The sequence below is a fragment of the Macrobrachium nipponense genome, chromosome 21 (assembly GCF_015104395.2).
Source record: "Macrobrachium nipponense isolate FS-2020 chromosome 21, ASM1510439v2, whole genome shotgun sequence".
Taxonomy (NCBI): Eukaryota; Metazoa; Arthropoda; class Malacostraca; order Decapoda; family Palaemonidae; genus Macrobrachium; species Macrobrachium nipponense.
The window spans coordinates 46,469,456-46,493,225 of record NC_087212.1 but is presented as its reverse complement, the minus strand read 5'-3'; the positions used below and the strand labels follow the sequence as shown (position 1 = coordinate 46,493,225).

At 40.8% G+C, this 23,770-nt stretch overlaps 1 protein-coding gene across 5 annotated transcripts in view; it reads left to right on the top strand.

Annotated features, from left to right (window-relative positions):
* The window catches only part of LOC135198011 (UDP-sugar transporter UST74c-like), a 229,551-nt gene that overhangs the window by 11,621 nt on the left and 194,160 nt on the right, over positions 1–23,770 (top strand). The window contains exons 1-3 of one of the 5 annotated variants that reach the window (XM_064225355.1): positions 5,586–5,834; positions 8,312–8,386; positions 11,972–12,090. In XM_064225355.1, coding sequence (XP_064081425.1) covers positions 11,990–12,090 — 101 coding nt within the window. In that variant the 5' untranslated portion in view covers positions 5,586–5,834; positions 8,312–8,386; positions 11,972–11,989. Of the gene's footprint in view, positions 1–5,568; positions 5,835–8,311; positions 8,387–11,971; positions 12,091–23,770 lie in introns of those variants that run through there. The other 4 variants (XM_064225357.1, XM_064225358.1, XM_064225353.1 and 1 more) reach the window with 4 other exon arrangements.

The window sequence follows — 23,770 nt, the reverse complement described above, 5'->3', positions numbered from 1 at the left end:
CGCACCGTAAGTACGATAAACATTGAAGACAAAAACTGCTATCAATGACAGGCTAAAAAAGATCTTTTTAAACATATTGCGGACAACTTACCTTCAACGACGCGATTTTTCAAGGCTGGCGGTGAGCCACTGCGACACCTTATAAATAACAGCAGGTAGGTTAATTACCGAGTAGCCAATTTAAAAAATGATCGTAATTTTGCGTCATTTCATTATTTGTGTATGAAGTAACAACGCAGGTTGTACTTAATGGAAAGTGAAATGCGTATGTAATTACGGTATTCTCTCTCTCTCTCTCTCTCTCTCTCTCTCTCTCTCTCTCTCTCTCTCTCTTTCCGGTATCTAAAGGCTATGGTTCATTTTGTGTTTACACCAAAACCTATCGTTTTGATGACTGTATCCATTTATTGCTTGTCATATTTCTGTAGCTCTTCCATGTATAGATCTTGTTACCCAGGGCCTACCTGCTTTTACTTGGGACGGTGATTCCCTGTCCCTCACTCTCTTCTTCCCCAGGGCCTAAACATGATTCAGGACTTTTTGTCGCCCGTGATCAAAGCGCACTAACACATACGCACTCGCTTTTATACGCAAAGTTAAGTTTGCTCCTTCATAGCTGCATAGCTACCAGTTATCGTAAATGAAAATATTTTTAAAACTGACGAAGGCCTTAGGTCCTTAGGTATGCTTTATATACATACATATATATATATATATATATATATATATATATATATATATATATATATATATATAGTCACGTGTGTGTGCATGTATGGCGTTTGCGTATTATGTGTAATAATTCATTATGTTTGTATTTAATGCCATTAATTCTTTTACTATCCCGTTAAATGAAAGATGTGCCCACCAAGCACAACAAAATAATTATCATAATCGTTATACTTATTAATAAGGATTATAAAAACTCCCCGATGAATTATCTGTTGGACGGTAGGATTCCACAAAAGATATGTACACATTTGCGTGAAATTCAAAGGAGATGTTAGTCATGGACCAAGGGCAAGTTCAGTCAATTTTGGCTTTATTCAGCATCGGGACCCATATCGTGACCTGAGGGTCCCGCCTCTTGCAATAATCAGCTTTGACGCCCAAGGACAAACCATGAGATTTTAGAATTTGATGGCGACAATGAACAACGCGGATGAAGAATAGAGCAACATCACCTGAAGCTTCTGAGTTCTTTTCTTGAGACTTTTCAGAAAGGCCAGACAAATGATGGGGACCAATCTAGTAGAATTCGGTGGTGATTTGCGTCCAAATAATTTCACAAGTTTTCATACAACTAACGCTGTATGTTGTTCTTGTTAGCATCTTGGCTTGCTAACTTTGATTAACCAAAATGTTTTCGTTTCTCTTTTTTTGGTTGTGGATAGACACTCGATGTAAAAGGTTGTTTCTTTGATTCTTCATGAGTCATGGCCTTGGCATCTCCGCATTTCCCATCGAAGGATGAGAGAGAGAGAGAGAGACAGACAGACAGACAGACAGACAGAGACAGACAGCCAGACAGACAGACAGACAGATAAAGAGAATCAAACGGCACAACTTCCTATGTTATTAACTCCGGAGAACATTGATTTTTGTTGAAATTGGGCTTCGAAAAGTCTATGATTAATAGGCAATACGTCAAAAGCATACATTTCCATGATACTTATATAGATTTTCTTTTTAGCTATGTTAGTATCTGTCATTAATCTTCACATTTTGAGTGGTTTCTATTTTCACATCATTTTTACGGTTTTTAAAAATCTTAGCCAATTATCAAATAATCATATTTGTAAAGACGTTACTGATTTCCCTATTAGTTATCAGGTACATTAATGATAATTTCAATTAGCTGGTTATATTATCTTACTGGGTGACGAATACTGAGATGTTCTGATGACATGGCAGCATAATATATCCCGAACTCTGATGTCGAGACATCTGTGCCTACTATGTGCCATATGTGGACAGTTTCTGCGTACGTGTTCGAGTCTAGTTGTGGCTCACGATTAGCGAAAATTACTCGCACGTATTTTTTCAATATCCTTTAAGCAGGACGTGACGTTAGACAAATATTCTACGCTGATTTGTGAAAATATTGACATACTCAAACCAGATGTTGCTATTTATGACTCGTTTCATTACAAAGTGAAGCATTCACTTGGAACACTCCCCGTAACCATCACTTCAAAAGTAAGCTTCCCTATATTGCAATGCTCACGTGATGAAAAATCGGTTTAAGTTGATAGACAAATATTTACAAACGTAAACAATGGTATAAGTCCGAAGTCTAAGGCAATTTTTGTAGTAACTTCACATCGGAGAAAATTGTAGAACTGATGGATGGCATCAATGTCATGTCTCCAAATCCTGTTACGGCATTGTCGTTGTGTATAGTCTATTCTCTTTACTTCGTGACAATTTGTACTGCACTATCGACCTAGCACTTATACAGTAAATTTCGTTTAATATGTACAGTATTTTTAAATCGTAAGGACCATTCACTCTGTGCCACTTTTCCGGGAGATATATTTTATTCAAACTTCACGCGTTCGGTGTTAATTGGAGATTCTTAGTCTTTCTGTCTCAAATATTCATTCAGAAATGAACACGATACGTTTATGATACGTACCGTACATTTCACGTGATAACCTTTGTGAGCTTGAGAATGCTTAAGCAATCGATGCACGCACATCTGTCTGGTTATTTTGCTTCGTCCAGCATTATGGTTCATTCGATTAAGATTCATTACTTGTCTTGTCCCACTATTGGGGCATCAGATTTGCAAAGATATGATTTCTTTTTATTTATATACTTGTTTATTTATATTTCGTTTGTTAGGATAGTTTTCCTATACGAATGATGGGACGAGATGTTAGTTTTGTACAATATAAGAATAATTTATTAATTGGAAGCTGCCTTAATCAACATAATCAGATGTCAAAAGAAGCTGAGGTTCGGTCAATGGCATCTTTTTCCTTTAACATACCTTAATAAGCATAATGGTGACTCACAGGAGGTCCTTCCTGCAAGATTCCATGCATGGTTGCGATGTGCAGATGATACATCGCTGGCTGTCTGAGAACGCGACACGAATTTGCCAGATTTCTTTTGGGATATCATTTTAACTCATCGTGACTGGCACCGCAGACGTTTGGTGTTTTGCGAGGCAGGGGTGCTAACCCTACTATACTCTTCCAGCCAAAATGTGGATTATATATAAAAGTTTTGTATATTTATTTTACTTACTGCTACTGGTAAAGACGATTTTTATTATTATTGATATCATAACCATTTTTGTTTATGTAATTTTTTTGTATTACTAATCATTGGGCGTGTTTAATTCCATACATTCTGCCCACATTACTTTGCCAGGAATACCTTTGATCCTGAAGACATTGGGTTTTCTAACGAATATTTAGTTCTCATTCCTAATCTTTCATTCTTCAGTCTCTTGTTAGCTATGTTTTCCCGAATAAACATAGTTAATGTGATCGCTCCCCTTCCATCACGATTGTCTGTTGTGCGCGCTTTCGAACTCGAAACGGAACTCTGAATTTGTATTTTTGTCAGAGTAAGTGTTGCAACGGGCTCTTGCTTCTAAAGCAACCGCTAAAAATGATTATTTTTATTCCATATTGTGTTTGCTTGTAACACAGTGGCTACCTGAGTATCCTGGGCCCGTGATCGACCTCTGCTTGACGGAAACAAGGGTCTCTGGTTTCTCCATGTTAGGAATAAATATTACTGTAATTCTTGCTTGAAAAGGAATAATGTTGTCTCCATCATCACCGTTCGACCTTTCGGGGTCGCTCATATTTACTGTCATTTCTCTCTCTCTCTCTCTCCGATACATTTGTTATGATTTTTTTTAATATTGACTGGAGGGTTGCCATCCGAATCGTGCTCTGCCTATGATAAAGAATCTCTCTCTCTCTCTCTCTCTCTCTCTCTCTCTCTCTCTCTCTCTCTCTCTCTCTCTCTCGTATTTGTTCCTTTTCATTTGTTACCTTTGTAATGGCTTTATTATTCTTTCGTCTTTATTTATTTGTAGGCCACCAGTGCATTGTAGTCTTTTTATATTTTATTGTAGATTGTAGATTCTCTGGATTCCTTTCAAGTCACAGGATGCTTAGAAAGACACAAGTTTTTCTTACTTCATTCACACTAGCAATACATACACAAGTATTAGAAAACATACAAATTTAGATTGTAGTGAGGTGTTGAGGCGAAATGTCTATCAGTGGATTACTCTCTCTCTCTCTCTCTCTCTCTCTCTCTCTCTCTCTCTCTCTCTCTCTCTCTCTCTCTCTCTATTTTCCTAACTAATATTGACTGGAAGGTTACCATCAGAATCGTGCTCTACCTGTAATATAGAATCTCTCTCTCTCTCTCTCTCTCTCTCTCTCTCTCTCTCATGAGTGGACCCACAAACACGCGCGAGCGCACATTTCAAGCACCTGCAGTGAAAACACTTGCGGCTTGGGCTTGCATGAATCGAGAATACTGTTTTTTTTTTTTTTTTTTTTTTAATGTATTGCGTTGTAAAAATTTCTCCGTAAATCAACCTTTTTTATAGTATTTCTTCTATCTACGTATAATAGAACTTTTTTTATTGTCTTACGTGAAGTAGTTACTGTTAATTGAATTCAAACGTTGCTGAAAGCAATTAACGTTATCTGTACAAATATATTGTCGGCTTAAAACTTAAATACGATCAAAATGTTATCCTATTGCTTTTAGAATCTTGGCTAATGTCATGGCTTCAGAAAATATAGCAAGATGAAGATGAAGCTATTGACAGAATTTGTGATATAGGCTCATTTCCTGTGTTGCATTCTGAAGAACAATGCACATCTTCATTATGTGTGTATATATGGTGATGAATGTTATTTTGATATACGATCGAGTTTTTTTTTCAGTCGCTAACATATAACTGATGCTCTCCGAACCATACAAAGTATAATGCAGTATTTTAGTCCTCATTTCAATTTTCCTGTAGCCTACCGCCGGAAGCAACTGTCACATGTAAATATTTTTTTTTTTTTACCAGTCTTTCCATTGTATGGTGCTTCCAGTACCTATAGTTAGCTCAGCATAGCCAATATTGTGCGTTGGCATTTGTTAATTGTTATTTAAAACAGCAGCCTTTCAATACCTCGTCCATGCCTGATGTCATTTTGTGGTTAGTATTTTCTTCTGTGATGAACCTTGGAACCCGCCTTTGACCATGACAGCATGCGTTGGATCTTTCATTCTTAGCAATGACGTCAATAATCATCGACGATGGAGTGACATTTTATTCATGAATATATTGCAATGTAATCGCACAAAATAATTTGACAGTGTAAAACTGTGAAGTCTAGAGATAAAAACAAATCAGTTAACTACAAAATTCTAACATAACTCTATCATACACAAAACTAAGACTGAAAATCTTTTGATGACGATGACAGAATCAGTAATTGACTGGTGATGAAAACTGATGATACACAATAAACCAATCCATGACTTTAGCCCTTTTAGGAAAGATGGCGTAGGTGTGTCCGCGTATGAAGAGTTTGTTTCTACCTCAAACTGGTCCATCTGTGCCACGAACACTCTGGGACAGACGAAACTCTGCTCAGCCTCGCTCGCTCACGCCTCACAGGCTCACATCCGTCAGACACGGTGTCACTGAGCTGGTGTAAACATTCAGTGCTCCAAAACGGTATAGGAACTCTACATCGTCTACACTGGGGTGGGAATGTTTAGGAAAATTGCGTTGATTGTTAATCGTTTTAGTTGCATGCATTTTTAAGTGCGTGCGTATCCGTTTTAAGAAACAAGTAAGTGGTGATTTTCTTTTTTATTAGTAATATTAAAGTCCGGTGTTGAGTGTTGATCCTTTTGTTCAAGGGTTAAGTCTGAGAGGACAGTTACCCCGCTAGGAAGGGGCCGTGTATAGTATAGAGCTAGGCCTAATGTGGTTGGCCAAAACTTCATACTTCTGCCTCTCACTCGGGTGGACGTGACCTTAGAAATGTAGTACTAGGTAATTGCATTTCTCGCGTTCGGGGTAGGATCAGCCTATCTAGTCAATTAACTACTAGCAGCTACTCAGCAACATCCCCAGTTACTACACTCTAATCCTTCACGACAGATGCATGTTCGTCAACATTAAGTACCACCTATCTCAAAGCAATGATGACTATGTAATAGCCTAGCCTAGCTACTATATTAGCCTAATGTTATAGGCAAGGTATTTATTAATTGGCCCCCATTGTATTTCCGACAAACTTAAGTCAAAATACTATTAGGCTAAGATTTGTATCCTTGACAGGTAGGTAGGTAAGTAAGGCTATTTACGGCCAGGATCTACCCTAATCTCTTGATTTCTGCTTCAAGTAGTAGGCTGCCTTTCAACATCATCAATTCACCTCATGTGTAGAATGTTGTCTTCTAATGTCGTTCATTTGATACATGTACTAGTACATAGGCTTCTATGTAGACTATACACTATGCTAGCTAGGTATATACTAATTTCATTTCATGCCCATGCTGCCTGCAGTGTTACCCCCAACTGTATGAATTATAGGTAGCATTCCATCTCAGTGTGACCAAATCTGATTGTAAAATGGTCACATAGCTTAGTAGGTAGTATACCTAGTAGGCATATTTTTTCAAACATCCACTTCATAACATCCACTAGCTAGAGTAGGATTAATGTCAATAGCAGTTTGCATTTCAGGAACACCATTTTAAATAAGGTGGAGATTTTCACCAGCAGCAGGTTTAAACTCTAGTAACTAACTTATTTTCTCCTTTATACATTGGGAAAAGGGGATATGATTAACATTAGAGGTAACTATTTTTGTTTTTAAAGTTTCCTGATGGCATATGCCACCAAGTCTGGTATCCTTGTTACTGTATCATCCCTGCTACTTAATTCGGTAACTAACTAATAACTCCGCATCAGTTATTTCTTTGGAAATTACAGTTTCCTATAGGTAGTAGCTATTCGGGTTGCTTATCAAGAATTTACCGTTATTTTTTGGCAGTCAACTGTAATTAACCCCCCAGGGGCCAGTACTATACACAGCGAAATACATTGGATGCCCCAATCCCTAGTGGATGTCATATTCACGGTTATGTTCCTTGCAGTCCGTGCGGAGTTATTCCTTAGAATTACCCTTAATTCCATCTGCAAACTTTAGAATTGGAACATCCATAAGTGCTTTGGCAACCTCACTTTCCGAGATGATTTATCTGAATCCTGTGAAGGCTTTATTTGCAGTAAGTTGAATGTGTAGCCGAGTGGCCTTTTTGCCATGTCACTAGCTGCCTCAGCCTAGGGTAAAATACTGAATGGCCACCTGGTGGCCACCTCTGCTATAGCACGACTACCTTCTGAAAATAGGAATTTATGGCCTTAATTTGTGACTTAGGAGAAAAACTTACTTTGAGAGTAAAATAGAGATCTCGAGGTGTTGCTCCGATGGACGCTGGCTCTTGACTAACTAAATGTCTATCTTGGGTTACAGGACATGTTAAAGTACTTTTTCGGGAAGGTGGTCGCGCTACAGTAGAGGCCGGCCATTCAGCATTATACCCTATATATTGTCAGGATCAGCCATCTTGGTTGACTTTTTGTGGTAGGTATATATGAGATACCAAGGATCTTTTTTATTTATAGGTTCAACATATATGATTCTAAGAGATCTTTTGCAACAGGCTGATGGGGCTTGCTAACCAATTTATAGATTAGTGTGTGCATTATAAATGAACTCAAGGATATGAAATTTTGTGTAAGATAGCCTGCTTTCCCTAATCATATATAAAGTTTGCCCTTCAGAAATGAGAGCATTTTATTTTAAAATACAAAGGGAAGGGGTGAGTGGTGCCCCAGTTTAAAAAGTTATGTATTAGAGGTCCAAGTAAAGTGCATGAAATCAACTATCTCGATTTCCTTTCATACTATGATTTTTTTCAATTTTCTAATGGTTTTCCAAATATTTCATATTTATTTTTATTGGTTAGCCAATTTCTTGTTTTGGCAGACAACACATATACCCCTTAGCCAAACTTAAATTTTAACTCACCCAGTATATCTATAATAATTTACGAAACTACAGTTAGGAACCAGAGATTTTATTTTTGTAAAAACAAAAAGGGCAGAATATCACAACAGAGATTTTGAAATATATTAAAAAGACAAGAAAAACTATTGTTAAAATACAGTATTTAGATGAACACCTTGCCCTAGGTTAGTTTAGAATTTATTGCTCGACAATAAGTGCAACTTTAACATTTTAGCAAACTTTAGGTAATCCAAGAGAGTAAAGCTTTCCCAGCCAGTTTGATGATGTGTCCTGTGTCATGTGAGCAGTAACAATAAAAGGTCAGTGAGCTGCTAAATGTAAACATGAATGTGTTAAGTTTATTGGTAAGCAATATACAATGCCAGCTACATTACTTACTACCGCAACCTTTGCCATTTCGTAGCACATAGGGTTTTTAACTTTGTCATTCAAAAGGATTCAATTTATAATCTGTAACATCATTTTCACCCAATTTTCTACCTAAAAATGCCCAGTGTAAAATCCAGTTTCCTTTAACCACCATTAGAATGACAGATGTTTTATATCTTCCCTGCTTCAAATCATTCCTTTCATAAAAAATATTTCAACATTAGTGAAACAGCACATGGCAGAGGGCAGAGGCTGGGTGGTGGCTTTAGCAAACTTTATCCTTGCTTTACAGAGTTCTGTTTGCAGCACAGGGCAAAAATTAAGCTCTATGTTTTCATTTACTTTCAAACGTATTAGTAAAAAGGGATTTGAAATGTAACTGTAATCCAGATCAGCCTGACCTTTGACCTTTTTTAATCAGTTTACAACAAACAAATGAAACAGAACCCAGATTTCCAAAGAAAGCATTGTTTACAGTCATTGATGGGGATTTGTATGCATTCTTTTGTGCTTGTAATTTGTCTGATGTAGTGATTTGTCTGCTAAAAGAAATGCATCTTCATGCTCAGTTACAGCAGCTCTGCTGTGAAGTGGTTTTGGACTCACTGCTTTATCTGTAGTGTTTTGCATTTTTACATTTTATATATGTAGCCTTCTTGTCTTTTTACCACTATTTTGTATATTTTGTCAAACCTTTTTACATTTTATGTATGTAGCCTGCTTGTCTATTTACCAATTTATGTTTTGTATATTTTGTCATATTCTTGATAACTTGAAATGTAACAACTGTTGATTGCTTTAGCTGTTACCAATGTCAGATCTTGGTTAGAGTTAACAGAACAGGAGGAGTATAGCTACATCATGTATTAAATTGGGAGAGAGATGTAGAACACTGGTTAAGAGATATGGCCCAACAACTGGTATATAGGCCTGCACTGCTCATGCAGCCTTAACAAGGTATTAACATGGCAAGAGTGTGGTAGAGAGGTCTTATTACAAGTGTAGAATTAGCAGAGAGATAGAGCATCCAGAGGCTGGAAAGTAGCTCTCAAAGACTGAGATGATGTATGACCTGTGAGGATAGGGGATGAAGAACATATGGTCAGAACTTCAGTAGATTTGGAACTAGTAGGGTGAATACCTATAGGAAGACCCAGGAAATTTTGGAAAAATTGAACAAATGAAGACTAGACCTTTTAGGAGTGCAGGGAGAAAGTAATAAAACATGTATGATGATGAAGGAAGTGTGCATCGTGGTCATTTCAAATTTTATCTCTTATATTCATGGCTTTATTAGTCACCATTTTTTTCAGTAAAGTATTATGTGTAGACTTTTTCCTACACAATATACAAACCCTCTGTCCTTTACATTAGGAATTACTTTAAGCGTAGGTTGGAACATGGCCGTTAAATTCTTGAACAAGGTGGTTAGGCAGTAACTACTGTCTGATAGGTGGGTAGGCCCACCTGCCTGGATGTAAACACTCCACTTTGCTTTCGGCTCTCTTCCAATGAAGACGTATGTTTGTGAGCTCTGTCATGGTTTCCCGGTGGGATCTTTCGTTTATTGTTTTGAATACAGGTAGTCCCCTGGCTTACGACAGGGGTTCCATTGTTGAGACGCATCTTAACCCCTTCTTTACCGGGTGGGTGAGCAGAATGTAAACATTGCGTTTGCTGCCGAACTGAATCTCTCGGTAGTGACTCAAGTTTGGAGGGGTGCCGATCGTAAAAATATTTGCCAAAAATACACTAATCAAGACAGGCTAATGAAATTATCAGGTATTATTAGCACTATAATAACGCATATTCTCTGTTAGTTTTATTATCCTACAGGGAAAATAAATGATTTTATGAAAAAAAATGTGAAACTCAGTGTCCCTTGTACAAGGGACACTGGTGGTCGGTGAGAAAACTACGGTCTTGAATAGAAATTCGGTCTTACAGAATGTTGGTATATCGCACCTGGAACATGCACATAAAGTATTATCAAAATAGAACCGTAAATAAGCACGTAATAACAAAAAAAAGAGCAAAAACTAAAGCGAAAGCCCCGCCAATAAATATGGAAATCGCAAATTTTATAGTATATCTTTCAAAAATTGGTCAATGTCATTTTCTACGTTTTCTAAGATTAGTTTCATCACAGAAAACAACTTTAGGGGCATCAGGGGTATCTAAACTAATTTTTCAAGTTTCTTGTCCTCAGAAAAAATCGCTTTTTCTCTGGTTTGGTTTTTTTATATATATAAAGTTACTATAAGGCTTTATTTCTACCTTCATTTATCTGGTGTTCATATCTTTTATTTTTAAAATGTAATGTGAATAAATAAATAAATACAGTAAATGATGATACAACTGGTTTTTTACTTGGGTAGAAGTTATTACATGTTTACGCTTGTCTGGTTTTGTGATTTTTTGTTGAGACGCAGTTCATCTGTCACCTACACACTACTATAAGCAATAATAATATTTTTTTGGGTTCATCATACGTCTGGCATCGTGTCATACTGTTTATTTTGCTCCAAACTCTTCAAACCGAAATTACAGAATGATTGGAAGTCCCTATCTGAAAAGAGGAGTTTTGGTGGTACTACGCATACCACCTTTATGCACCCGGTGCGGTGTAGTAGATTTGAATGGTGGTACCCACCTACCTCCAAACAAACTTTCGGTAATGAAGAGGTTAAGCGAAAAATCGATGTAAAGCTGAACATCATTGACAACTGTAAAAAAAATCCTAAAAAATCTCTCTTTTAATGTTTTGGATGTATTGCAAACTATATAAACTGCATTTTTATTACGTTTTGCTTTAAAAAACCCTTCAAATATTGATTATTTTACCTTTTTATAGTTACATTTCTTCTGTTGGGTCAGCTTCATAAGCATCGTAACCCTGGAACAGGAGTCATAAAGTAGGAAATAATTTCTGATGAATATAATTAAAAAGAATCATAAACTTAGTGGCTGAATTCCCTTCCTCGCTCTTACGACCAGGAAGGAAATCTCAGGTAAGCTGAAACTCAGATGGTTCACTAGAGATCACTCAGATTCCACCCACCAGTCAGTGAGTCTTCCTATTGTAATGGACCGAGTGTTTGTATATTGCATAGGAACAAATCACAATTTTTTAAAGTAAATTGTATTTTTCCTAACTATACTACAAACCTGAGGTCCTTTTCACTACCGGCCCACCTCATGCCACCCCTCAATCTGCTACCTGGGTTAAAAGAAAATTGGAATGTTTACATCCAGTCAGAGGGACTACCAACGACCAGACAAGTAGTTAACTACCAAACTGCCTTGTTAAAGAATTCAGCAGCCGTGTCCAGGCTACGCCTTAAATAATTCCTATCGTAAAGGTCCTCTGGTTTGTATAGCTAGGAAAAATACAATTTACTTTCAAAAATTGTGATTTTATTATAAAAATCCCATTTTGTTGAACTAGGTTGTATTTATTGTACAGTCATTTTTAAAATTTTAAAAGCTAATCTATTCATGTTTTCTCTTTTCAGGACTACGTATACTTAACCATGGACTCCATAACTGTTAAGAGACTTTTATCTGCGTTATTGTATGGAGCTTGTTCATTTTTCATAGTAGTAGTTAACAAGACTGTGCTTACAACGTATAAGTAAGTATAATGAAAATTGATGAATAGAATAATTTTTAACATGCTTAATTCACTGTAAAGTATAAATAGATATGTGTGCTTGTTAACTGTCCTATTGCAATACACCCCCTGAACACCTGAATAAGCCCTGGTCACTTACCAGCCCGAACCATCATTTATTAAAAATTTACCAAATCTTTGGTTAAAATAAACGATCAGTGTTGCCAATCTCCTGGCAAACACCCTCGTTACCTAGTTACCAGCCCACCGCTGATAGCCCTGCCTCACGGGCCCGGTCACACCTGCCCTCTCACGTCAATCACTTATCGTTCGCGGTGGAGTACAGATGTATCCACAGCGAACTCCTTTTTGGTCTTGCCCGGCCTTCATTTGCACCTTTGATTTGATTGATTTTGGTGACGAATTACGCATCCCTTTGGATTGCTGTTGGATTGCTCTTAATACCATGTCATCAGACATTGATTCTGCAAAGGAAGAAACAACACAAGCTACGACAACGGCTACTGCATTCTCGGCCACGACATCACAGAAAATGACGAGCGGAAGTTCAACAACGTATCGTCTTTGCCACCAATGCAAGAAAAGGATGAGTACCCTATGACACGATAGTCATTCCTTATGCGTAAATTGTTAGGCCTGGTTGTCAATATAATGTAAAGACCTGCAGATGTTTGGAATGTCAGGAGTGGTCTTTGGACCAGATGTTAGGGTATCTCAAACGTAGGAAAGGTCTTGTATTAAGAAGTAAGTGTAGGCAGGAAGAGACTAACGTAGATCAAGATAAAGACTTAGAGACAGTGCTCTTTAAGAGACTTGAGAGTAGGCTGACATCGAGTATGACATCTCTGTTACCGATTTTATGTCAAGATTAAGTGAGGATAGATCGAGCAATAGGGATACTGAAATTACTAATCGTTCTTTTCCAGCTCCCCTGCCTGTTCCAGAACCAGCCCTAACCGGTGCTGGGGGTTATGGGGATCCGCAAGCCCACAGGGCAGGATCCGCCGTCCCCCCTGGCGCGGAGCAGGCAGTGTTGGCAGCAGATTCCCCTTCCCTCGATGTGTAAGTTCTCAGGATGATAAAAGCAGGCTTCTTCGGGTCGGTTTTCTATTAAAAGTAGTAGTTTATAGAGGCACAGTGTCCTTAGAGCATCTTTAGGCTTTTTCCTGCTTCGAGTTCCTTGCATCAGAAGCTTTTAGGCCATGGTTGGTCTTTCAGATATGCTCCTTCGTCTTTAAGGTTACTTTCCTCTACTTATACGATACGATAATTGTTAATATCAACTAATTCTCCGTTCAAGGCATATTGACTTACGATATTCAGTATGGAGAGAAATCGAATAAAATTAATTACAGTTAGCCTAGTGTTCACGATGATATATCGTATGCATATTCAGTAGCCTAGCCTAAAGTATTCGCAGTACAACATATCGATAGTTATTTTTATATTGGCTAACGCTGTAGGCTCAAGGCATTCTGACTTCTGATAATTCAGTACAGGTGTAATTGAAAACGAACGAGAATCCGATCGGAGGATAATTAATATGAATGTAATCGAACAGAATGAAGATCGGATTCTGTCCGACTAAAGCATTATAATTGTATTATATGTATTATCATATTAGCGTAGTATAAACACTTAACTCGGCAGTCATTCACGCTGGAATCAGCGGATGACGAATACGGGTTTGCGTCGCCGTATCCATCTCATTCTCTCCTGATTGCCTAAAATGACTAACGTAACAATACTCTCACTTATGCCAAGTTTGTACAAACGTCTTGGAGACGTGTGTTCACCTATGTTGACATTTAACATAGTCAATGAGGTAGTATCTATCTTGGGGCATATAATCAGATGGCAGATATAAGGAATTCGTATGTATGACGTCTTCATACGTTTAACCGACTATTGCCGTCAGTAATTACATTGCGCTTATGTCAATTTACAGTTACAAATTATTACCAGTCGTATTATCAAATTACAATGACAACTGAAATTAATATTAGGCCTAATAAAGTTAATTTAATTACCTTTAAATATTATTTTCATACAATGAACTTACCTGTCAGATATATACATGGCTAAGACTCCGTCGTCCCCGACAGAAATTCAAATTTCGCGCCACTCGCTACCGGTAGGTCAGGTGATCTACCTGCCTGCCCTGGGCGGCAGGACTAGGAACCATTCCCGTTTTCTATCATATTTTCTCTGTCGCCGGTGGTATCAACATTGTTGTTACTACCTCCTGACTGGAATTCGCTTTTCAAGACTTTATTGATCATCTTTATTGGATTTCTTGGTGACGTACTGGATCGTTGTTTTGGCATTCGCTACTGTGGACTGGATTTGGACTTGCTTTTGATTTTTCTAATAGAATGTCTGATTCAAGTGTTAGTGTGAGAGTGTGTGTGAATGTAGGCTGCAAGGTGAGGATACCGAAGGCTTCGGTTGATCCTCACACTGTATGTCGTAAATGTAGGGGGTTTGACTGTTCTTTGGCTAACACCTGTATTGAGTGTGAAAAGTTGGATGCTAATGAATGGAAGACTCTAACTTCTTACTTGAAGAAGTTAGAGAGGGATAGGATTAGACGGGCTGCACAAAAGAGTGTGAGTACAAGGCCTATTGAGCCTTTTTCTGAGTCTAACTCTCCTTTTATTAATGAATATGATTCTCCCTATGTATCTGAATCCTCACAGGCTTTGCATTCGGATTCGGCTTCTGAAATCGCCAATCTGAAGGCTACTCTTCGTAAAATGAAGACAAAGATGGCGGCCATGCAAGGTAAGGCTAGTGATTGTGAATTACTAAGTGAATGTGAGTGTTCCCAGTGTTGTGGAGGGGGCGTCTGACCGTCCCTGCGATGCTCCCAGGCCTAGACCTCTTCCAAACTCACATACCCAGAGGAGTAGGAAAGTCGAAAGTCGTACGGAGGTTGTGGGGAATCCCCAACGGTCAGGCGTCCCTTCAGGCAGGTTCTTGTTTCGTTACAGTCTGCTCAGGACCGCTCTAATAGAAGCGTCCTACGAGATTGTTTCTCGTTGTCCGGTTCTCCTTCACCTAAACGAGGGTGGAAGGACTCGGATTTTTCTAGGCCACTGAAAAGGCATTGGAAAGAGCGCGCGTTCGACTCGAGCCCGGAACGCTTCTCGGAGGAAGCTCCTTCTTCTATCAAGAAGGCTAGCTGGTTTCGACGCCTCCTAGAACAGTATTTGAGGATCGCACTCCTTCGAGTTCTCCTGCTTCTTCTATTGAAGAGGACGCTGGGGTGGCTTCCAAGAGGATATTGCTTGCAGTTCAAGAGCAGATTGCCTCTTTGGTTGGAGTTCTTTCGAGGGATCCCCCTCGCAAGAAGGACGCTAGACTTCCTATTAAGAAGTCTGTCTTCTTTCACAGCCAGACGTGAAGCGTCCTCCAGACATGGGACGTCTTCCCAGGCGCGAAGAGTCGTACAAAACGTCAGGATCTATCCGAGCGAGTTGCTCTAGATCAGGATACGCTCAGGCGTGATGGCGCCAGCCAGGCGCGAGGCGCCAGTTAGGCTGTAGGATTTAGCCAAGCGCGAGGCGCCAGCCAGGCGCGAGGAGTCAACATTGCGTGAGGCGCCAGACGAGCGCGAGACGTCAGCCAGGCGCGAGATGCCAGCCAGGCTACACGCTCCAGCGCAAGACAGGCGCGAGGCGCCAGACAAGCGCGAGGCGCCAGCCAAGCGCGAGGAGCTGTTCAGGCGCGAGAAGTCAAGCAGACGCAAGACTTCTTTTAGACGTGAGAGAGAGTCGGTTCACTCTATGAGCCCCTCTCTAGTAGGAGTTTGTCACCAGTATGAGAGAGAACGGGATGAAGATCCTCTCGTTTTTCAGGCCGATTCTCCACAAGGTGTAGAAGGAGATTCGGAAGAAGAGGGTGACGGTAGAGAAGGAGTTTCGAACTATAAAGTTCTGACTGACCTTCTTTTACAGGAATACGGAGATTCTTTAACTCCTGCCGCTCCTCCTTCGCCTCGATCACTGTTTTCGAGTGCGATTGTGCCTAAGTCTTCGTCGGTCTTGAAGATGAGACCTACGATCTCTATGAAGAGAGCGCTTCAGTCCTTAGACAAATGGATGTTGTCTAAGAAGGATCTGGCAGAACCACCTTCTGTATGCCTCCAGCCATACTTTCTGGCAAGAGAGGTTTCTGGTACCGAACTGGGGAGAACATGGGCCTTTTCTCTCCCAGCGGCAGCCGAAGCGGACTTTTCAACCTTGGTTGACTCGTCAAGGAGACACACTTTGAATGGAGCTCGCGTGTCTTGGGCGATTTTCGGAGACGGATCATCTCCTCAAGGGACTCTTCCATATTTTGGAAGTGTTTAATTTCCTAGACTGGTCCCTTGGGGTGATGTCTAAGAAAGCTCATGACTCGGATGGTCTAGACCCCGAAGTCATTCTGAGTATTCTTGCTTGTATTGACAAGGCGGTACAAGACGGATCAGGAGAAATCTCCTCTCTTTTCGGAGCAGTACTCCTTAAGAAGAGGAGTATTTTTAGTTCCTTCCTAACCAAGGCGGTTTCCCCTCACAGAGAGCAGCCCTGGTTTTCGCTCCCATGTCTGACTTCCTGTTTCCTTCTCAGTTAGTGAAGGACATTTCTCGATCACTGACTGAGAAGGCGACTCAGGATCTTCTCCTGCAAACTGCAAGGAAGAAGAGACCACTTGTTTCAGTTGACAAGAAAGGACCGACTTCTACGGTTCAGCCTTTTCGAGGAGGCCCTCTCTCCAGAGCTACCTCTAAGAGAAGAGGTCTTGAGAGGAGAGGTAAGGCTCCTTCCCCGTCCCTTTAAGAAAAGGGAAGTGAGACAGACAGCCTCCAAACACCAGTGGGGGCCAGGCTTCTCGAATTTGCAGACTCCTGGTCACTCATAAACTCGGACGCCTCTTCCATGTCCATAATCAGGAAGGGATATCTTATCCCCTTCCAAGACAGTCCTCCACTAACGACCATTCCGCGGGAACTGTCAGCCAGATACAGGGACCCTGTACTGAGGGATACTCTTCGTCTGATGGTGAATCAAATGTGGGACAAAAAGAGCTATAGAATTGGTTCTAGAGCAAAACTCTCCGGGGTTTTACAATCGGCTTTTCCTGGTTGCGAAAGCCTCGGGGGGCTGGAGACCAGTTCTAGATGTCAGCGCTCTGAACAAGTTCGTTCTAAAGGAGAAGTTCTCTATGGAGACTTCGGCCTCAGTCCTGCTCGGCTTTACGTCAAGGAGATTGGATGGTGTCGCTGGATCTCCAGGACGCCTATTTTCATGTCCCGATTCACCCTTCGTCGAAGAAGTACCTCCGTTTCATGACGGGGGGAAGGATCTTTCAGTTCAGGGCCTTGTGTTTCGGCCTGTCCACAGCTCCTCAGGTCTCACAAACCTGGTGAGGAATGTGGCGAGGTTTCTTCACCTCAAAGGCGTCAACATCTCTCTATATTTGGACGATTGGCTCATCAGGGCCAGAACAGAGAGACAGTGTTTGGAGGACCTTTCTTTGACCCTAGACCTGATAAAGGCGTTGGGACTACTCGTGAAACCTCGAGAAGTCACAGCTGATTCCCAGACAGACTTGTCTATCTGGGGATTCAGATGGATTCTCGGGGTTTTCGAGTATTTCCTTCGCAAGAGAGAATCGTGAGAGGCTTGGAAAAAGTCTCTCTCTTCTTAGGGAAAGAACGGACTTCGGCGAGGGAATGGTTAAGCCTGCTAGGCACCCTTTCCTCGCTCGAACAGTTCTTTCCTCTAGGAAGACTACATCTTCGCCCTCTTCAGTTTTTCCTCCTAAGGCTATCTTGGAACTGGAAGACGGGACTTCTTCTCTTCCCGACAGTTTTTCCTTCCCGTTCCAATGGAGATGAAACCAACAACCTGCAATGGTGGTTGTCCCCTCTAAAAGAGAACAAGGGAATTTCTCTGGAAGTTCCGAACCCAAGCCGAGTGTTGTATTCCGACGCATCGGAGAAGGGTTGGGGAGAACAAAAACTAGGGACCGAGAGAAGTGTCAGGCACCTGGAAGGCAGCACAGGTGTCCTGGCACATAAATTGCAAAGAACTTCTAGCAGTTCACTTGGCGCTAAAGTTCTTCGAACCCTTTGTGACGAACAGTGTGGTCCAAGTGAATGTGGACAACACTACAGCCCTGTCCTACATTCGGAAGCAAGGAGGAACGCACTCAGTGTCGCTTTACGAGATAGCAAGAGATCTGCTAATTTGGGCCTCACAAAGAAACATCTCCCTCCTGACAAGATTTGTTCAGGGGACGAGAAACGTCAGGGCGGACAGACTGAGCAGGAGAAGCCAGGTCCTTCACACAGAATGGACTCTTCATTCAGAGGTGTGTCAGAGTCTTTGGGATCTTTGGGGCACTCCTCACGTAGATCTGTTCGCCACATTCCTTTCCAAAAGGCTGGAAGTCTTTTGTTCAGTGGTGGAAGACCCAAGAGCTCTTGTGGTCGACGCCTTCCTGCTGGACTGGTCTCATGTGGACGTGTACGCTTTCCCCCCTTTCAAAATCCTGGGACAAGTGTTGAGAAAGTTCGTAGCGTCCAACGGGACAAGGATGACCCTGATAGCCCCGTTTTGGCCAGCACAAGATTGGTTTGCAGAGGTGCTGGAGTGGACAGTAGACTTCCCAAGATCCCTTCCAAAAAGGATGGATCTTCTCAGACGGCCAAACTTCGAGAGGTTTCATCAAAACCTCCCCGCTCTCGCTCTGACTGCCTTTCGACCATCGAAAGACTTGTCAGAGCGAGGGGGTTTTCTCGCAAAGCTGCAAGCGCTATCGCTAGAGCCCGAAGAGCTTCCACTAGACGAGTCTATCAGTCGAAGTGGGAGGTATTCAGAAGGTGGTGTAAGTCTAAGAAGTTGTCCTCCTCCAGTACCTCTATAACCGAAATCGCTGATTTCTTTGTTTTCCTTTTTGTTCTTGAGAGAGGTCTCTCATTTGTCTGTATCGACGATCAAAGGATACAGGAGCATGCTTTCGGCAGTATTTAGAAACAGAGGCCTAGACATTGCTGAGAATAAAGATCTGCACGACTTGATTAGATCGTTTGAAACGACAAAATCGAAGGAACTAACTCCTCCCAGCTGGAACCTGGACGTAGTTCTCAAGTTCCTTTCGTCTGACAGATTTGAGCCTCCCCACGTAGCTTCGTTCAGGGATATAACAAGAAAATGCTTGTTTCTCCTATCTTTGGCGACAGCCAAAAGAGTTGGCGAACTTCATGCCCTAGAAGATGAAGTCGGCTGTAAACAAAGACTCGGCCTTTGCTCGTTTAGAACTCTCTTTCTAGCGAAGAATGAAAAATCCATCGAATCCCTGGCCCAAGAGATTCGAGATCAAAGGCTTATCGAGTCTAGTAGGGAGAGAAACAGAGAGGTCTCTTTGCCGGTAAGAGCCTTGAAGTTCTTCTTACAAAGAAAGAAACAAATGGGAGGCTCTAGACAAAGTCTTTGGTGTTCGATTAAGGACCCCACAAGAATCATGTCTAAGAACGCATTAGCTTTCTTCATTAGGAGCGTCATTACGGATGCTCACAAGTTCTGTCCTGACGACTCTTTCCGCTTTTAAGAGTAAAAGCCCATGAAGTTAGAGCAGTGGCGACGTCTCTCTCTTTTCAGAAGAATATGTCGTTAAAGAAAATCATTGACACGACTATTGGAGGTGCAATTCAGTTTTTTGCATCTCACTATCTTAAAGACGTTCGCAGTGACTTACGAGAAATGTTTTTCTCTGGGACCTTTTGTATCGGCGGATACAATACTGGGTACGGGAGCAAACACCAATCCTTAAATTTGTACATACCTTCTACTAGATATGTTCTAGATTTCTGCTGACAAAGAGGGCTCGGTGCTGCACTGGCGGCCATCACTGTTGTTCAGTAAGGAACTCTTGTGATATCTTTTAGGGGAGTATTAAAATTTTTTTTTTTGAGAATTTTTGTATGAAGAGTTTTTCGTTTCGAGTTATGGGTTGTTTGTAATGAGTTCGGGGATACTCAGAACAATTCTATATAACTACATGGTGGTTAGGATCAGGTGGTCGGGATTGGTTATGCTCCTTCACAAGGTGTGTTGTCATAGAAGTGGTCCAGTACCCATTGACAAAGTCCTTTTAGGCTCTGCCGAGTAAGCGGTTCTTATACCCATCGACAGACCCACAAGAACTCTAGCCATAGATCTAATATCTCGCTAAAGTCTTGAGGTGAGCAGACTACCGGGCTACAGCCACGAAGTCTACCACCTATCAGGTAGGAACCAAGGTTTTTTCTTTTATACTTACAACATATGTTGTTTACCTGTCTATTCCATATTAGCTGTCTCTGACCCTCCACCAAAGGGTGCCAATCAGCTATGTATATATCTGACAGGTAAGTTCATTGTATGAAAATGATATTGTTATAATACAATAAAGTTTCATACATACTTACCTGGCAGATATATACGATTAATGGCCCACCCAGCCTCCCCGCAGGAGACAGGTGGAAGAGAGAAAATATGATAGAAAACGGGAATGGTTCCTAGTCCTGCCGCCCAGGGCAGGCAGGTAGATCACCTGACCTACCGGTAGCGAGTGGCGCGAAATTTGAATTTCTGTCGGGGACGACGGAGTCTTAGCTATGTATATATCTGCCAGGTAAGTATGTATGAAACTTTATTGTATTATAACAATATCATTTTATTACTTTTCAATTAAATTACAATTACACTAGCTTGTCGTCAAACAGCACTATTGTAAGGTGTGGCTTAAACAGACAAGGATGCCGGCTAGTCTGTTTTTGTTTTTGTTTTTTCCCTTGGCTCCAGATTCAACCATATCACTTGGTCTCGGCTAATGTTTTTGTCCCTAGTTAGCATATTAATGAATATCTGGATACTTAACTTATGGAACGAAGTCATACTGTTCGTCTTACGATGTAATTTAAGTCCAAAATTTGACTGATACGTTTCATTGGAAGCTAGTTTTCCATCGGGTTAGATGGCGTTAAATTTAGGATTCCGTTCGTTTTTCACTCGTTTTCATAGGTATTACGAACCTTACACTTTATATACTTTATTAATCCTTTGTCTGTGAAAAAAAAAAAAAAAAAAAAAACAGTAATGAGCTCTTTCATGCTATTAGTTTCTTTTACCACGGCTGCGTTTGAATTCATACAAAAACTCGGGACTTCTGTCCAGGTTGCTGATGCACGTAATTTTGCCTTATTAGCTTCAGCTGCATTTATAACATGAATACAGTAATTACCGTCGCACGCGGATGAATACAATAACGGATGTTGCTATCGGATTCGATTACTGTCATACGCTGATCAATACAATAAAGTGATGTTGTTATAGGAGTCGATCGCATTAACAACAAGTTCTCGTTCGGTTGTTCATAGCTGTACGGAGTTATACGAGTATATTATCGTTAAGATAATACCCTTTTAACTTAGAAGAGGGTGCAATTTACGGAGGTGGAGATGTTAGACGATTGTAATTTCTCTCTCTCTCTCTCTCTCTCTCTCTCTCTCTCTCTCTCTCTCTCTCTCTCTCTCTCTCTCTCTCTCTCTCTCTCACTTACTTCCCTGATTTTATATTCTCTCTTTATCTTAGACGATTGTATTTCTCTCTCTCTCTCTCTCTCTCTCTCTCTCTCTCTCTCTCTCTCTCTCTCTCTCTCTCTCTCTCTTACTTTTCTGATTTCATATTCTCTCATCCTATTTTCCACGCTCTCCTAACACTGGACTCATTGTGCAACAGAGGTTTTTCTTCCTGTCACACCTTTTCAAACTTTGTCAATTTCCCTTCAGCGCTCGGCCTTTGGCCTAAATTCTATTTTTAAACCCAACAATCTTGCTGTCTGAGTTAGTATTAGAGTAGGGAGCGAATATTAGGAATATGTATAAGGTATTCATGATATGATATATCACGAGAGGATTTTAAGTATTAGGACAGATAGGAAAGAACATGTCTGGGTCTATCTGAGGGTATTCTTCCAAGTGCCAACCAGGCAGAGTACAGACAGGCAGGTACAACACTACAAGAGAGGACATCACTACAATCGACGACACCGTCGCAGACGCACCGATGGACATGGTTGTCTCCTCCGTATATGAGAGGCCTAAGGCCACATGGGAGGTCTTCAGTTTCCCTCCATACATGAGAGGCCGAGAGCCACATGGGAGGTCTTCAGATTCCCTCCATACATGCGAGGCCGAGAGCCACATGGGAGGTCTTCAGATTCCCTCCATACATGAGAGGCCGAGAGCCACATGGGAGGTCTTAGATTCCCCTCCATCATGAGAGGCCGAGAGCCCACCATGGGATGTCTTCAGTTTTTTCCTCTACTCAGGTGAGGCACATAGCCAGCTGAGAGGAAACAGGTTTGTATCCCTCCCGCACTCAATGAGTTTTGACCTTAGGGTAGAGGTGCAGGGAGTTTTTCCCTCCACATATGGGAGGCCTAGAAGGCCACACATGGGAGATTAGTTTGGACGAGTGACAAATGAACTTGAGACTGACCCGCGTACTCAATTATATTGACTGACAATGGTACAGTGGAGGGCCGAGTAGATTTGATTCCCCACCTCCAAATTAATGTTGTTAATCAGGCTTATTCAGGTGTTCAGGGGGTGTATTGCAATATGAAGTTTTTATTGTAAAACTAATATTGTAATACCTACCTGAACACCTGAATGATTCCCACCCTCCTCTCCTCTCATACAGAGTTATTGAGTTATGATTGACGTGAGAGGGCAGGTGTGACCGGCCCGTGAGGCAGGGCTATCAGCGGTGGGCTGGTAACTAGGTAACGAGGGTGTTTGCCAGGAGATTGGCAACACTGATCGTTTATTTTAACCAAAGATTTGGTAAATTTTTAATAAATGATTGTTCGGGCTGGTGAGTGACCAGGGCTTATTCAGGTGTTCAGGTAGGTATTATAATATTAGTTTTACAATAAAAACTTCATTTTTATATATGGCAGTCCCCAGGTTATGGCATTCCAACTTTACAGCACCGTTAACATGATTTTATGGCCCAATAAGTGCCATTTATTCCCATTATTGTTACAGGCAGTCCCCATTTATTGTGGGGGTTCCATCCCAACAACTTAATTAGAAGCAAAAATCATTGTTAACCAAAAATTGCCCTTATCAGCACTGACAACCAGATTGTAGCGCCAATAACTGGTTAATGGCACCGCCTCTTGTTAGGTATGTATCATTGCCAAAACATTATTATTAGCGTCGATAATGGAAATCAGCAATTTTCAGCACAAGACAAGCGCCATTGAATCGGATCACCGCTAACTGGTGACTGCCTGTGTTATGGTGTTCCAGTTTACAGCATTTTTTGGGTTATGAGGTACCACCAGGAATGGAACCCCAACTGTAAACTGGGAACTGCTTGTATGAACTGTTGTTTATGTTTAGCTAGAAAACTACTGATACATTATTTAGGTTAATGTAGATTCTGACTAATGGGTACATGAACTTGCATGATTTTTTTTTTTTCCAGGTTTCCAATACATTGACCAATTGCTCTAACCATATGTGTGCATGTGTGTTTTATCCTTCCTACTTTTATATGCATAAGTTCCATTTTATGGTAGACAAACTATATCTTTCAAATAGTATGCCTAACTTATGGTAGCCTAAAAGCATAGTCTA